At 43.9% G+C, this 15,529-nt stretch overlaps 1 protein-coding gene and 2 long non-coding RNA genes across 3 annotated transcripts in view; 1 reads left to right on the forward strand and 2 right to left on the reverse strand.

Annotated features, from left to right (window-relative positions):
• Nucleotides 1-15,529, forward strand: part of LOC309337840 — a 138,933-nt gene that overhangs the window by 105,878 nt on the left and 17,526 nt on the right. The window lies entirely within an intron of this gene.
• MUC5AC (mucin 5AC, oligomeric mucus/gel-forming) overlaps nucleotides 1-15,529 on the reverse strand; it is a 61,160-nt gene that overhangs the window by 13,166 nt on the left and 32,465 nt on the right. The window contains exons 29-37 of the mRNA XM_081854671.1: nucleotides 14,151-14,197; nucleotides 13,819-14,049; nucleotides 5,500-12,543; nucleotides 4,930-4,986; nucleotides 4,488-4,708; nucleotides 2,427-2,598; nucleotides 2,024-2,274; nucleotides 895-1,078; nucleotides 249-444 (exon numbers count right to left, since the gene is read on the reverse strand). Of these exons, the coding sequence (XP_081710797.1) occupies nucleotides 249-444; nucleotides 895-1,078; nucleotides 2,024-2,274; nucleotides 2,427-2,598; nucleotides 4,488-4,708; nucleotides 4,930-4,986; nucleotides 5,500-12,543; nucleotides 13,819-14,049; nucleotides 14,151-14,197 (8,403 nt within the window). The remainder of the gene's footprint in view (nucleotides 1-248; nucleotides 445-894; nucleotides 1,079-2,023; nucleotides 2,275-2,426; nucleotides 2,599-4,487; nucleotides 4,709-4,929; nucleotides 4,987-5,499; nucleotides 12,544-13,818; nucleotides 14,050-14,150; nucleotides 14,198-15,529) is intronic.
• Nucleotides 14,826-15,508, reverse strand: LOC309337870. The gene is made up of 2 exons (XR_014154557.1): nucleotides 15,034-15,508; nucleotides 14,826-14,985 (listed from the first exon to the last, which is right to left on the reverse strand). It is a non-coding gene; the product is annotated as an uncharacterized lncRNA (long non-coding RNA).

Below are 15,529 nucleotides of genomic sequence, written 5' to 3' on the forward strand. Positions count from 1 at the left end.
CAGACCTTTATAGTAAGAGGTAGGGTTGTCTAGAACTTGAGCTAAAGGGCCTTTTATATAGCTGTGCTCTTGTACAGAGAAATCCTATGAATGTTGGCTCAGAACTACATCCCACTCTATTCAGTAGAGCTGACCCCGAGAAAGTTGTGCATCAGACTTTAACATTATTTCCCCTTCTCCTTCCATAGGATACTTTTATTATATTATCTAAGCAGGAAAGCATACATTAGAACAATTTTCCAACTTACTCGCTCAGAATTATATCGCAAACAGGGGAAGGTTTGCAAGGTACTGCTGGTGTTGGTGTGACAGGAAGTACTGTTTTGTTTTTGCAGTAGTTCTTCTTCTCATCATCGACTTTCCAATGGGGAGCCATGTAGGGACAACTAGTTATCTCGCCAGTTGGTAAGCGACATTCATCTTTTCTGTCATTTGTACAGGTACCTGGGGAAAAACAAAACAGAATCAGAACAGAATTGAAGGTAGAGAGTTTTATATATTTGCAACAAACTACGCAGTGTTTTGCATTCAGTGCGATGCTAGAATCACTGAAATACATAACATTTAAATCATGCTATTGATTGAAGAAACATTCTCCTTTCTTTTGAAGCAAATGTTGTGCTATTCCATTCTGAGTTTTCTCCTTCTCAAAATTTTCAGCAGTATCCAGGATACCTGGCAACCAGGATTTGGGGGGAAATAAATGAGATTTTGAGGAGGAGGGGCAGTCAAACAGAGAAACCAAGGTGCTTTTTTGAAAACAACAAAAGTGAAACTAAAATGAAAAACATGGTTCTGACTTAACTTTAAATTGGTAATTGGTTCCAAAGAGTGAACCAATGGTTGACGGAACAACATGGATTTTCGTGGGAGTAAAGCATTATTTTCCCTTACCACACTGTCCTTCGGTGTTGTTGCCAAATTTGCTATATGGAAGTTTTATTGAGAAGATCAAACCGCTGAAGGTGATGACAGCCCCAAGCTCAGGAATCTCAACTACCATGTTGACACCAACCATGGAGACAAAAATGCCATCTTTCTGGAAGCCTGGGTTGACAATCTTACCATCGAAGTAGATCTGTAAATGAGATTAATGTTGCAACAATGAGGAACTCTCTTTGCTTTGCTATGCTTTTTTAAAAAGTAATTTATCTACTTTTGTAGATATGTTGTTAAATTATTTATTATGGAATTTATATTCCACTTGCTCTACAAAAATAAACTTAAAGTACATGAATTGAGTCTACACAAACAGCACTTCTGCATCCACATAAGATGTTTGACAATTTCCCCTTCTTGTGATAGCCTACTGTGTCTCAAGGAATACCACTGCACAGGGTCCCTTGAATGTCTAAGAAGGAAAGGAGGAGTGTGATTGTGTTAGGAATTGTGAGACTGAAAATTACTTTGAATCCCAGTCTTGCTGTGCTATTTAATATGTACAATGCTGCTTTTCACAGCTGACACACAGTTCAGATTTTTGTTCACAAAACGTGTTGTTCACATTTTATCTGACTCCTTGTGTCCCTAAACTAATCTAATGTAAGTGAGTTGACTTGCACATAGCCTTTTTAGAGTTGACCATAACTAATCTAGGAGAGATTTCACTCTGTTGAAGATCAATAACATTTTCTAATAAGAATGAGACAGCAGTGTTTTAACTTCAGAAATCTACATTTCTGATCTTGCAGTAAATTTCTGATTTCTCAGATGGGGGTAGAAATATAGGACAGGCTTACCCATGCATGTTCATCATCTGAAGACTCAGTCCTCATGTAACCCAGGGACTATAACCCCCATCAACCTCAGGCAGGACCAGATGAGTGAAGGCTGCTATACAGTACACCTACTGAAAATTCTAAGACATAGCTAATCATTTTCTCTTGAGTGTGGGCTTTGTCTTGGGTTTCCCTTTACTCACTAAAGTAAATATGCCTAGCTCCTTCAGTCCTGTTGCATTTTCTATAAAATAATACATCAAAAGAAGCAATTCAAGTAGTGTACATATTTATTTATTTTTTACCTTGTTAGCTTCCACACCATCAAAGAGTTTGCGGGTTAGCACTACCACTGAAGTTTTGTAGTAAACAATGATAGACTGAGGGCATGAAAGTCCATCTTCAGCATCACAGAAGTAATTATCAATTAGAATCCTGAAGTTGTCGTATTTAGGTGTAATCTGCTGCACCAACACATATGTGCAGTTGTCCAGGAAAGTGTAGTACGTTCCATCAAATGTGATATAGTGAGGATCACCCCAGCCGCTACAAACACCTGATAAATTAGAGGGGGAGATGTTAACCATTAGGACTTAAGTTAGACTTTAAGAAAAGCATAAATGACTCAAACAAGAGTATGTTTGAGGTAATGTTTGCAACATGAAAACGGAGTCATGAGTGCTTCTTTAGAGATTTATTTTCACTCACATTCGCATTCATAGTGATAACAGCAGCCATCTTCACTGAAGACTTTGATTGGTGGGTACCCATTTTCACAAACAATATTCCTCACTGGTGGACACTGTACTTGCTTTACAGAAATTTTATTGTTTCCCTCACAAGTTGATACGGTGCAGTTCGATACCCATTTGTCGCCAGTCTGTGAAGAGAAAGACATTGTTGCCACTGGCACATAAAGTTAGGCCCAGCTAAGCTTTATGTACAGTTTTATATATAACTGATAGGCATTTCTTCTTTGGTTCCTGCTTATTTATACCATTTATACATGTACAAGTGAATGCATCCTACTTCAGAAATCTGGTATCTAGTTTTCTTCAGCACCAACCAATCAGAGGTTAACCATAGAAGCTTTGCATCTACATCAAGGATGGGGAACCTGTGGCTCTCAAGATGTTGCTGGACTCCATCTCCCATCAGCTAGCATGGTCAATGGTCAGGGATGGTTGCAGTTGTAGCCCAATAGAATCTGGAGGGCTAAAGGTCTCCAGCACTTGGTCATTTTGATGCTGCCACCTGTCAAATATTGTCCGGTACTAAGCACTATTGCCTATTATTGAACTATCATTATCAAATATTTGCGGTGGTATCCAATGCACGTGTTCCATGAGTGAAAGGATTTCTACTTGCACACACTCCCCCCCTCTCCTCATCCCATGGTCACCTTCCCCAAATCCATCCAGGTCGGCAGGTAGGGGTTTGGCAAGAGAAGAGGGAGGGAAAGTACTGTTGTGCAGCCAAAAGTCATTGCACTGGCAGAATGAGTGTGCTGAATACTGCCCTTTACACCACTGGAATGACAGTTATTGAATATTATTAATAAAACAAATTGGGTTGTATCCAATTAAACTTTAGAGTAGTCCCATTGAAATTAATGGACCTATATTAGTCATATCTATGAATTTTGGCATGTGTAGTCTGGGTCTACTGTGCAAAACTCCTTAATCCTGCTATATTTTTTGCTACGTTCTATGTACAAAGTCATAAATAATTTCTGGTTCCTTGGTTTATTCCACCTGTCTTAGTTTGTTTTTGTTTCATTTAACATCTCCTCCAAGGCTGTATCAAGTGATTTTAACACAGGCTACTGCACATACCTTTTCTGCCCCATTGGCCCCCAGCAAATACTGTTAAATATTAAATACTATTGCATATCAGCTACCACGGCACAGTTAAATAACAAATATAGTTTGGTGAATATTCAGCAAATTTCCAAGAATACCCTGTTAATAATAATAACAACAACGTAGTCCTGTAAATGCCTCTTTGGAAGTAAGTCCCACCGAAACACATTTCCAGCTATGTGTGGACTGGATTATCGTCTAAGTGACATTAAGATTTGCAGAGCCACTCAAGGCCACAGAGTCTGGGCATTCCCCTGCTAAAGTATTCTTGTGAGGTCCAAGCACTTCCAGGCACCTGGTTATGAAGCCTCAGCCTATGTATCTCCTCAGCCCGACAACCGCTTGTCACATGACAGATATTAAAATACCTGGATAGTCACTGGGCAACCTAGGCAACCCATTTACTGGATTTCCCAAGAGCACCTCTGCCTTGGACTTTTTGAATGCACATGCTAAACCCTCATCATGGGGGGTGGGAACACCTTAGCAAATATTATATTAAAAGCCCCCAAAATTATGACATGTGGGGGAATCATGCAGAACTGATCTAGAGGCAATTTCTTCCTACACAATAAAGAGAGAAAACCCACCACTATTCCCACACCTGTACTGCACAAATAAGAGGGCTCACTTGATACAAAGTTTGAAAATGTCCCCACCCCCAGGACTGGAGCACTCAGGTTTGGAGCTGGTAAAACTTCATGGATAACTGGAGTTACACCCCTACACAGCATTCAGGTGAATGCAAACCTAACCACGAACCAGCCAAGAGATAAGCACTGTGAAGAAGTAAGGCTAATCCCTGTTGCCCTATTGAGTATTTCCAGGTACCCAACCTGTAGCTTTCTGTGCATCAACTTCCAAATGGAAAACATTATTTCAAATCAAGATGAAAAGAGATTGGTACCTGTAAGGGTGGTTTAGCATCTGGGCATCCAGGTTGCTCAGTGGTGGTAGTTGTAGTGGCAATGGTAGTAGTGGGGCTGGGGGTTGTGACAACAACTGTCGGAGTGGGTTTTGGTGTTGTTAGTTTGCATGGACCTTTGGATCTCTCAACAGAACATGTTTTACTACAAACAGCGGTGAAAAGGCAACCATCACTGTCTGTTTTATTGTAAATCGTTTCACCTACAAAAGGGAATCAAAGAGTTAGACTGTAAATATTTCTAACATACAAAGTAGTAGCACAAATTAATGAAAGAATAATGAACAATGGGCTGTATTAAAGAAAGGAGGGTTTAGCAAAAATGTGGAAAAAATATGCAAATGAATCCATAAGCAATATTATTTTTATAATTTTAAGTAAAAATGATGTGCAAAGTCCATAGAAATCTACATTGGTTACTTACCACGTCTGTAAATGGTTTCATTAATCTTGCAGAAACAGGCAGTTGGTGTTACTGGTACTGTCGTGGTTGGGATGGTTGTAGGTGGGCAACGTGGGTTTACTTCACAGCACAACACCCGTATCTCATAATTCAAGCACTGCCTGAATTTTCCAATTTGCTCATCATTCTTGCAAACCAGTCCAGAATCAACATTACACTCAACTTTCTGACCAAGCTGGTCAAGGCGGAGGTCAGGGTGATTTTCAGCCCTGCACTGGATGTTTGATGGCTTGGCACAGATTTTCCCTCCTACAGCCCGGATTTTGTTATATGTCTCAATGTCACCCCCGTTTGGTCCAGAAGTGGGATAGTCAACATCAAACCACTCGGTCCAGTGACATATAGGTCCACAAGTTGTTGTTTCTGGAGAGGTGGTAGTTGTCTCGGAAGTGGTGGTGGTGACTGGCACAGTGGTTGTGGGCAAGGTGGTTGTGCTTACTGGCCGAGGTGTGGTGGTTGTCGTTGTTGGTTGTGTTGTGGTGGTTTTGGGTACTGTAGTTGTTAATGGTGTTGTGGTTGTTGTTTCTGGAGCTGTCGTGGTTGGTTTGGGAGTGGTGGTGGTTGGGATGGTTGTAGGTGGGCAACGTGGGTTTTCTTCACAGCACAACACCCGTATCTCATAATTCAAGCACTGCTTAAATTTCCCAATTTGCTCATCATTCTTGCACACCAGTCCAGAATCAACATTACACTCGACAACTTGACCAACCTGGTCAAGGCGGAGGTCAGGGTCATTTTCAGCCCTGCACTGGATGTTTGATGGTTTGGCACAGATCTTCTCTCCTGCATCACGGATCTTGTTATATGTCTCAATGTCACCCCCGTTTGGTCCGGAAGTGGGATAGTCAACATCAAACCACTCGGTCCAGTGACATATAGGTCCACAAGTTGTTGTTTCTGGAGAGGTGGTAGTCGTCTCGGTAGTTGTGGTGGTGACTGGCACAGTGGTTGTGGGCAAGGTGGTTGTACTTACTGGCCGAGGTGTGGTGGTGGTGGTGGTTGTCGTTGTTGGTTGTGTTGTGGTGGTTTTTGGTGCTGTAGTTGTTACTGGTGTGGTGGTGGTTGTTTCTGGAGCTGTCGTGGTTGGTTTGGGAGTGGTGGTGGTTGGGATGGTTGTAGGTGGGCAACGTGGGTTTTCTTCACAGCACAACACCCGTATCTCATAATTCAAGCACTGCTTAAATTTCCCAATTTGCTCATCATTCTTGCACACCAGTCCAGAATCAACATTACACTCGACAACTTGACCAACCTGGTCAAGGCGGAGGTCAGGGTCATTTTCAGCCCTGCACTGGATGTTTGATGGTTTGGCACAGATCTTCTCTCCTGCATCACGGATCTTGTTATATGTCTCAATGTCACCCCCGTTTGGTCCGGAAGTGGGATAGTCAACATCAAACCACTCGGTCCAGTGACATATAGGTCCACAAGTTGTTGTTTCTGGAGAGGTGGTAGTCGTCTCGGTAGTTGTGGTGGTGACTGGCACAGTGGTTGTGGGCAAGGTGGTTGTACTTACTGGCCGAGGTGTGGTGGTGGTGGTGGTTGTCGTTGTTGGTTGTGTTGTGGTGGTTTTTGGTGCTGTAGTTGTTACTGGTGTGGTGGTGGTTGTTTCTGGAGCTGTCGTGGTTGGTTTGGGAGTGGTGGTGGTTGGGATGGTTGTAGGTGGGCAACGTGGGTTTTCTTCACAGCACAACACCCGTATCTCATAATTCAAGCACTGCCTGATTTTCCCAATTTGCTCATCATTCTTGCAAACCAGTCCAGAATCAACATTACACTCAACAACTTGACCAACCTGGTCAAGGCGGAGGTCAGGGTCATTTTCAGCCCTGCACTGGATGTTTGATGGTTTGGCACAGATCTTCTCTCCTGCATCACGGATCTTGTTATATGTCTCAATGTCACCCCCGTTTGGTCCAGAAGTCGGATAGTCAACATCAAACCACTCGGTCCAGTGACATATAGGTCCACAAGTTGTTGTTTCTGGAGAGGTGGTAGTCGTCTCGGTAGTTGTGGTGGTGACTGGCACAGTGGTTGTAGGCAAGGTGGTTGTACTTACTGGCCGAGGTGTGGTGGTGGTGGTGGTGGTTGTCGTTGTTGGTTGTGTTGTGGTGGTTTTTGGTGCTGTAGTTGTTACTGGTGTGGTGGTTGTTGTTTCTGGAGCTGTCGTGGTTGGTTTGGGAGTGGTGGTGGTTGGGATGGTTGTAGGTGGGCAACGTGGGTTTTCTTCACAGCACAACACCCGTATCTCATAATTCAAGCACTGCTTAAATTTCCCAATTTGCTCATCATTCTTGCACACCAGTCCAGAATCAACATTACACTCGACAACTTGACCAAGCTGGTCAAGGCGGAGGTCAGGGTCATTTTCAGCCCTGCACTGGATGTTTGATGGTTTGGCACAGATCTTCTCTCCTGCATCACGAATCTTGTTATATGTCTCAATGTCACCCCCGTTTGGTCCGGAAGTGGGATAGTCAACATCAAACCACTCGGTCCAGTGACATATAGGTCCACAAGTTGTTGTTTCTGGAGAGGTGGTAGTTGTCTCGGAAGTGGTGGTGGTGACTGGCACAGTGGTTGTGGGCAAGGTGGTTGTACTTACTGGCCGAGGTGTGGTGGTGGTGGTTGTCGTTGTTGGTTGTGTTGTGGTGGTTTTTGGTGCTGTAGTTGTTACTGGTGTGGTGGTGGTTGTTTCTGGAGCTGTCGTGGTTGGTTTGGGAGTGGTGGTGGTTGGGATGGTTGTAGGTGGGCAACGTGGGTTTTCTTCACAGCACAACACCCGTATCTCATAATTCAAGCACTGCCTGATTTTCCCAATTTGCTCATCATTCTTGCAAACCAGTCCAGAATCAACATTACACTCAACTTTCTGACCAACCTGGTCAAGGCTGAGGCCAGGGTGATTTTCAGCCCTGCACTGGATGTTTGATGGCTTGGCACAGATCTTCCCTCCTGCAGCACGGATCTTGTTATATGTCTCAATGTCACCCCCGTTTGGTCCAGAAGTCGGATAGTCAACATCAAACCAGTCTGTCCACTGACATATAGGTCCACAGGTTGTTGTTTCTGGAGAGGTGGTAGTCGTCTCGGTAGTTGTGGTGGTGATTGGTACAGTGGTCGTGGGCAAGGTGGTTGTGCTTACTGGCCGAGGTGTAGTGGTGGTGGTGGTTGTCGTTGTTGGTTGCGTTGTGGTTGTTTTGGGTGCTGTAGTTGTTACTGGTGTGGTGGTGGTTGTTTCTGGAGCTGTAGTGGTTGGTTTCGGAGTGGTGGTGGTGGTGGTTGTCGTCGTTGGCTGTGTTGTGGTGGTTTTGGGTGCTGTAGTTGTTACTGGTGTCGTGGTGGTTGTTTCTGGAGCTGTAGTGGTGGGTTTGGGAGTGGTGGTGGTTGTCGTTGTTGGTTGTGTTGTGGTGGTTTTGGGTGCTGTAGTTGTTACTGGTGTGGTGGTGGTTGTTTCTGGAGCTGTCGTGGTTGGTTTGGGAGTGGTGGTGGTTGGGATGGTTGTAGGTGGGCAACGTGGGTTTTCTTCACAGCACAACACCCGTATCTCATAATTCAAGCACTGCCTGATTTTCCCAATTTGCTCATCATTCTTGCAAACCAGTCCAGAATCAACATTACACTCAACTTTCTGACCAACCTGGTCAAGGCTGAGGCCAGGGTGATTTTCAGCCCTGCACTGGATGTTTGATGGCTTGGCACAGATTTTCCCTCCTGCAGCACGGATTTTGTTATATGTCTCAATGTCACCCCCGTTTGGTCCAGAAGTCGGATAGTCAACATCAAACCAGTCTGTCCACTGACATATAGGTCCACAGGTTGTTGTTTCTGGAGAGGTGGTAGTCGTCTCGGTAGTTGTGGTGGTGATTGGTACAGTGGTTGTGGGCAAGGTGGTTGTGCTTACTGGCCGAGGTGTAGTGGTGGTGGTGGTTGTCGTTGTTGGTTGCGTTGTGGTTGTTTTGGGTGCTGTAGTTGTTACTGGTGTGGTGGTGGTTGTTTCTGGAGCTGTAGTGGTTGGTTTCGGAGTGGTGGTGGTGGTGGTTGTCGTCATTGGCTGTGTTGTGGTGGTTTTGGGTGCTGTAGTTGTTACTGGTGTCGTGGTGGTTGTTTCTGGAGCTGTAGTGGTGGGTTTGGGAGTGGTGGTGGTTGTCGTTGTTGGTTGTGTTGTGGTGGTTTTGGGTGCTGTAGTTGTTACTGGTGTGGTGGTGGTTGTTTCTGGAGCTGTCGTGGTTGGTTTGGGAGTGGTGGTGGTTGGGATGGTTGTAGGTGGGCAACGTGGGTTTACTTCACAGCACAACACCCGTATCTCATAATTCAAGCACTGCCTGATATTCCCAATTTGCTCATCATTCTTGCAAACCAGTCCAGAATCAACATTACACTCAACTTTCTGACCAACCTGGTCAAGGCTGAGGCCAGGGTGATTTTCAGCCCTGCACTGGATGTTTGATGGCTTGGCACAGATCTTCCCTCCTGCAGCACGGATCTTGTTATATGTCTCAATGTCACCCCCGTTTGGTCCAGAAGTCGGATAGTCAACATCAAACCAGTCTGTCCAGTGACATATAGGTCCACAGGTTGTTGTTTCTGGAGAGGTGGTAGTCGTCTCGGTAGTTGTGGTGGTGATTGGTACAGTGGTCGTGGGCAAGGTGGTTGTGCTTACGGGTCGAGGTGTGGTGGTGGTGGTTGTCGTTGTTGGTTGTGTTGTGGTGGTTTTTGGTGCTGTAGTTGTTACTAGTGTTGTGGTTGTTGTTTCTGGAGCAGTAGTGGTTTGTTTAGGAGTGGTGGTTGTTGTTGTTGTTGGTTGCGTTGTGGTGGTTTTGGGTGCTGTAGTTGTTACTGGTGTCGTGGTGGTTGTTTCTGGAGCTGTAGTGGTGGGTTTGGGAGTGGTGGTGGTTGTCGTTGTTGGTTGTGTTGTGGTGGTTTTGGGTGCTGTAGTTGTTACTGGTGTGGTGGTGGTTGTTTCTGGAGCAGTAGTGGTTGGTTTGGGAGTGGTGGTGGTTGGGATGGTTGTAGGTGGGCAACGTGGGTTTACTTCACAGCACAACACCCGTATCTCATAATTCAAGCACTGCTTGAATTTCCCAATTTGCTCATTATTCCTGCAAACTAGTCCAGAGTCAACATTACACTCTACTATCTGATCGAGTTGGTCAAGGCTGAGATCAGGGTGATTTTCAGCCCTGCACTGGATATTTGATGGCTTGGCACAGATCTTGCCACCCGCATCTCGGATGTTGTTATATGTCTCAATGTCACCCCCATTAGGTCCAGAAGTGGGATAGTCAACATCAAACCAGTTGGTCCACTGACATATAGGTCCACAAGTTGTTGTTTCTGGAGAGGTGGTAGTCATCTCGGTAGTTGTTGTGGTGACTGGGACAGTGGTCGTGGGCAAGGTGGTTGTGCTTACTGGCTGAGGTGTGGTGGTTGGTGTCGTTGTTGGCTGTTTTGTAGTGGTTTTGGGTTCTGTAGTTGTTACTGGTGTGGTGGTGGTCGTTTCTGGAGCTGTAGTGGTTGGTTTGGGAGTGGTGGTGGCACTGGTGGTTGTCACCATTGTAGTCCTTTCTGGTGTCATTCTAGGCAAAGTCGTGCTTACTACCACAGGTGTGGTGGTTGCTTTTGTTGTTGTGATGACACTGGTGGTTGTTTCCGTTGTCTGTGTTGTGGTGGTTTGCAATTTTGTAGTTGTTGCTGGCTTCGTTGTTGTAACTTCAGTTGTTGGCTTAGTTTTTGGTGTTTCAGGTTTTGTAGTAATTAATGGTGTTGTCCTTGTTGTGACTTTTGTTGTTTGTAGAGGTTTAGTTGTGATTGATGTTGTTCCATTTAGTAGCGGTGCTTTTGATGGCTGTGTAGTTGTCTGAGTTCGTGTAATAATAGTCTTTTCTTTGGTAGTAGTTATTGGTGTTGATGCTGTTATGGTTGTTTTGCTGGTGGTCGTTGTTTGTGAGGTTGTAGTTAAAGCCTTTGTAGTTGTTAGTGGTCTGGTTGTTGGACATGGTACAATTATTTTTTCACAGCATTCAATTCTTATCTCATAATTATAGCAAATTGGTGGAAGTTGTTCTTTGTTGTAACATATGAGTCCTTCTGTTTTACTACAAGTAACTTTTTGCTCTAATTCATTTAGTGGTGTATCAGGATATCTTTCTGCTCTGCATTCAACATTTTTTGGTGCCTTACAGACTTTGTATCCTTTGGCTCTTATATTCTTAAATGTATCAAAATCTCCATCATCTGGTGCGGATCCTGGGTAACTTATATCATACCACTGTGACCATTCACAAACTTCCTTAGTACATTGTTCAGGTGTCGAAGGGGCTGTTGTTGAAATTGTTGTCGTTTCTAAACTTTTTGTTGTCTCTGGAACAGTTGTCACTGTTGTTGGTGACTGTGTTGTAGTTGGAGGTGTTGTGGTTAGTGTTGTTGCTTCAGATGTAGTTGACACTATGGTTGTACCTTTTGTTGTAATTTGTGAGGTTGTTGATGTAGTTGTTGACACAGTTGGATGTGTTGTTTCTTTTGTTGTGGGTGTGGTTATAATTTTAGTTGTAGAAGGTGTTGTTTCAGTTGTAGTTTCTGGAATTGTAGTGGATGTTGTGGCTGTAGTAGTTGTGGTTGTAGATTTAGTAGTAGACGGTGTGGTTGTGACTGTTGTTGTTTTTGGCTTAGTTGTCACTATTGATGTAGATGTTGTTTCTGGAGTTGTACTAGTAACTGTGGTAGTTACTGAAACAGTACTTGTGCTTGCTGTTGTAGTTTCTGGAGTGGTAGTTAAGCAGTCAGTATAACAGCAGTATACTTTGATCTGATAGTTATAACACATCTGCAAGATTCCTGACTGTTCTTCATTTTTGCAGACAAAGCCAAATGTCACATTGCACTGAACAGTTTGTCCAATTTCATCAATAGATTTCTCTGGATATTTCTCTGCCCTGCATTCTATACGTTCAGGTTTTTGGCATATATCTTTTCCTGCAGCCTTAATGATGTCGTATGTTTCAAAATCCCCTTTGTTGTCCAAAGTGGGAAAGTGCACATCGTACCATTCAGTCCATTTACATGTGAGTTTACAAGGTGTTGGCCGTGGTATTTCTGTTGTGGTTGCTGGGGTTGTAGTTGAGATGCTAGTTGTTTCGGTTACTACAGTTGTGGTAGGTGGTAGCTTTGGTGTTGTTACAGGAGTAGGAGTTGTTACAGGAAGAGTAGTTGGTGTTGTTGTGTGCGTAGTCCCAGGTGTCGATGCAGTAATGCCACATGGTTCAAAGCTACAACACTGGATTTTGATTTGATAATTGTGGCAGCTCATTGGATGCTGATCCTTGTTGTAACAGATTAGCCCCACTGTTTTACTGCATTCTACTTTCTGGCCCAGTTCACTTAGTGGGGTATTGGGAAATTTCTCAGCTCTGCAGGCAACGGCCCTTGGAGCTCTGCAGACTTTATATCCTTCTGCTCGTAGTTTTTCAAAAGTATCAAAATCTCCATCATCATCTCCAGAGCCAGGCTGGCTCACATCATACCACTGTGACCACCGGCATACTTCCTGAACACAAACTGATGTTGTTACAGGCACTGTGAGGGTAAAAAGATAAAATGGCACATTAGTATTTTCATGCTTATTTAAACTTTTAAATGTTAAGCATGTACAGTAGAAGCTGTGTGTAAGAAGGAAGTTTCCTTGAGGCTCTTCTAGACTGCCACCATTTCCAGGCGGGATTCAGTCACATACCAGCAAATTCATTTGGTGCAATTAATTTGGTGCTCTTGAGCAACAAACTCACTCCCTTCTAAAACTGAGTTACTTGCAAATGAGACTGGGAAATGCCCTGGAAAAGGGTGGGATAACATTGGCTCGAAACCATGTTATCTAACCTCCCTGGCAAACAAATCAGAATGGATGCTCAAGAAACAGGTGGTTTGGAAGCAACCTTTGAGGGTTTAACTAAATCAGTTCATCTGAGCCATCTGGACTGAACCAATCCATTGGACCCCTCTGGAACTAGTTGCTGAGTAACACAGGCTTTTAAATATCTCTATTTCCTTTTGTAAGAACAAAATGTAAAATCAGAATGTTCGAGTGAGGAAATGAGAAGGAAAACTGATATGGGCTGCTGGGACTGGAGCTCCTCAGAGACCTGAATCAAGAAACTGGGTAGCAGCTGATTGAGATGGGAGGAAAACTGAATGAAGCACATATGAGATGGGTGGGAGCACTATGAATAAACAGGGTACTGCAAGTTGCCCAGAAATTAGTCAAGGAGAACCTGGAGTGAAGCACCTCCATTTTTTCTCCTCAGCTCTTTGGGAGATTGGAAACACATCACAGGAGGGACCACAGCTTATTGGCTTACTTAAAAGTATCCTATATACATTTACTTACAAGTAGTTCTTCACACCAGTAAAAAATGCTTATTGTTTTCTAAAGCATTTCATTGAAAGATTTAAACTACAGAGGCACAGGTCATATTTTGCATTGCTGGAGCTGGAGAGGTAGCCCTCTCATCCGGGCTTCCCAGAAAACACCCATCCCTTCCTAGATTGATTGGAATGGCTGGTATTCATTTCCACCAGCTCAGAAAATGCTAAGGGTAAAAACGCCCATGCAGTACCATTCCAGGAGTACCATTCCAGGAGGCAGTACTATGTCTCCGCCATAGCAATGTACCATACAGCTATGCAAAAGGTGGTAAAGAAACTACAGAAATCCACAGACAACGTTGCAGGGTAATGCTCTTGAAATTTATACTCTACTACAATCTGCTAATTCCAATGTGCTGGAGATGGGTTTCACTGAACAGGGTAGGGAGGGAGTGAACCATATGACTGCACTATCATCAGAGTTTTTACCTGCAGTAGTGGTTGCTGGTGAAGAGGTACTGGAAAAGTTAAAGACGGTAGTGGTTGGTGCAGTGGTGGTGGTGGTGGTTGTGGTGGGTGTTGTTGTGCATGGGAAGATATTCCTCTCTATTGTTCCATTCTTACTGCAAGTTGCAGTGATGCACCCTCCAATGCCATCTGTTGTGTTGTAGATGACATCCCCCGGCTTGCTAATCTTCCCTTCATAGATGCAGTGGCATTCTGTCATTCAAAAGAAATTGTCAGCATTAAACTTCTTAAAATGTAAAAGGCTGTTCCAAATCACTCACAATTCATATTAAAACTTAGCACTGAGAACATACCAAGTTCATCGTATCGACACTCTGGTTTGCCAGCCATGGAACAATAGCTAAAAGGAAAGAAAACACATTTGAAGGTAGTTAATTTTCTTTAGTGAGCAAAGAAGACACTAACAGCCCTCCTTATATTAGTTGTTGGCATCCGTCTGCCTCAAGAGACAATGGAGTGTACCCTCAGGGGCATATACAACCAGTATAAAAGAATTTCTATGGAGGTGAAATTCTGAATAAACTACTACACTTGGATTGAGAAAGCAATTTTAGGCTTTGACTCTAATTGGTTTTACTCATTTACTCAGAACTAAATTCCATGACATCCAGTAGCAGATTGTGATCTACAATCTACCACATTGAACATCTGTGGTAGATCACTGTTAGATCACAGGCTCCCCCTAAAGAAGCTCCCCTAAAGAAAGCGTTCCTCCTCCCTAAAAAAGCTCAACAACTTAGACTAGAACCCCCCAAAAGGTGGTAGATCACTTCCGGTTTCTAACTCTGAGAGTAGATCACAGTCTCTCGGGAGTTGGCCACCCCGGCAGTAGAGCTTCCATTTTCCAGGTGAGTGTGTGAAAGACTGCATCTTACTTGCTGTTGGAAGGAAGTTCCATTGAAATAAATGGACTGCACTTCAAAGTAAATGGAATTAAAATTGAATCATTTATCTTTTTGGTTCCACAGGGAACATCCAATGATTAACTCTAATTTTCATTTTGTAAAAGCAGATACCCCCTTCCCCCCAACAATTGGTATATTGGCTGTTGTTTAGAAGGTGGGGCTAACTGATGATTCCCAGGTAAGGTCCTCCCCCTATTGTGTGGGCAGGTGGTCCCTCCCCCTACTTGGCCTGATCACCTTGGCAACGCCTCCCCAGGCGGGATTGGGCAACTGGCTGAGGTAGGCGGAGACCTCCAGGTATCCCACCTGGAGAAGGCGAAGCCAAGCCTGTGCTAATGGTGCCACATAGGGTCCAGGGGGCTGCGCGCGACCACACAAAGGGCTTACTTAATGTGGGGAGCGGTCATTCCTAAAGCTGATTTGGTTGGTTATTCATTCTACTAATCAGCATGGACAATGGCTGTGTACATAACAAACATTTAAAGCAAATCTCCCCCTGAAACAATCTTGGGAACTGTGGTTTACCCCCAGAACTAAAATTCCCAGCACACTTAACAAACTACAGATCCCACAAATCTTTGGGGTTGGGAATGTGCTTTCAATGTGCTTTCAATGTATGGTGTGTACACAGCCCTAAATATCAGAATCTGTCCCTATATAAAAGGAAGAAGCACAGCACGTAGGATAGCAGAGAATCCTCACCAGCACCTACAGAAGAGGAGAAACAAATTAGCTGAGTGAAAGTGAAGAAAAGAGCAGTAGTAATT

Source organism: Podarcis erhardii (assembly GCF_964252035.2).
Source record: "Podarcis erhardii genome assembly, chromosome: 1".
In the NCBI taxonomy this organism is placed as follows: domain Eukaryota; kingdom Metazoa; phylum Chordata; class Lepidosauria; order Squamata; family Lacertidae; genus Podarcis; species Podarcis erhardii.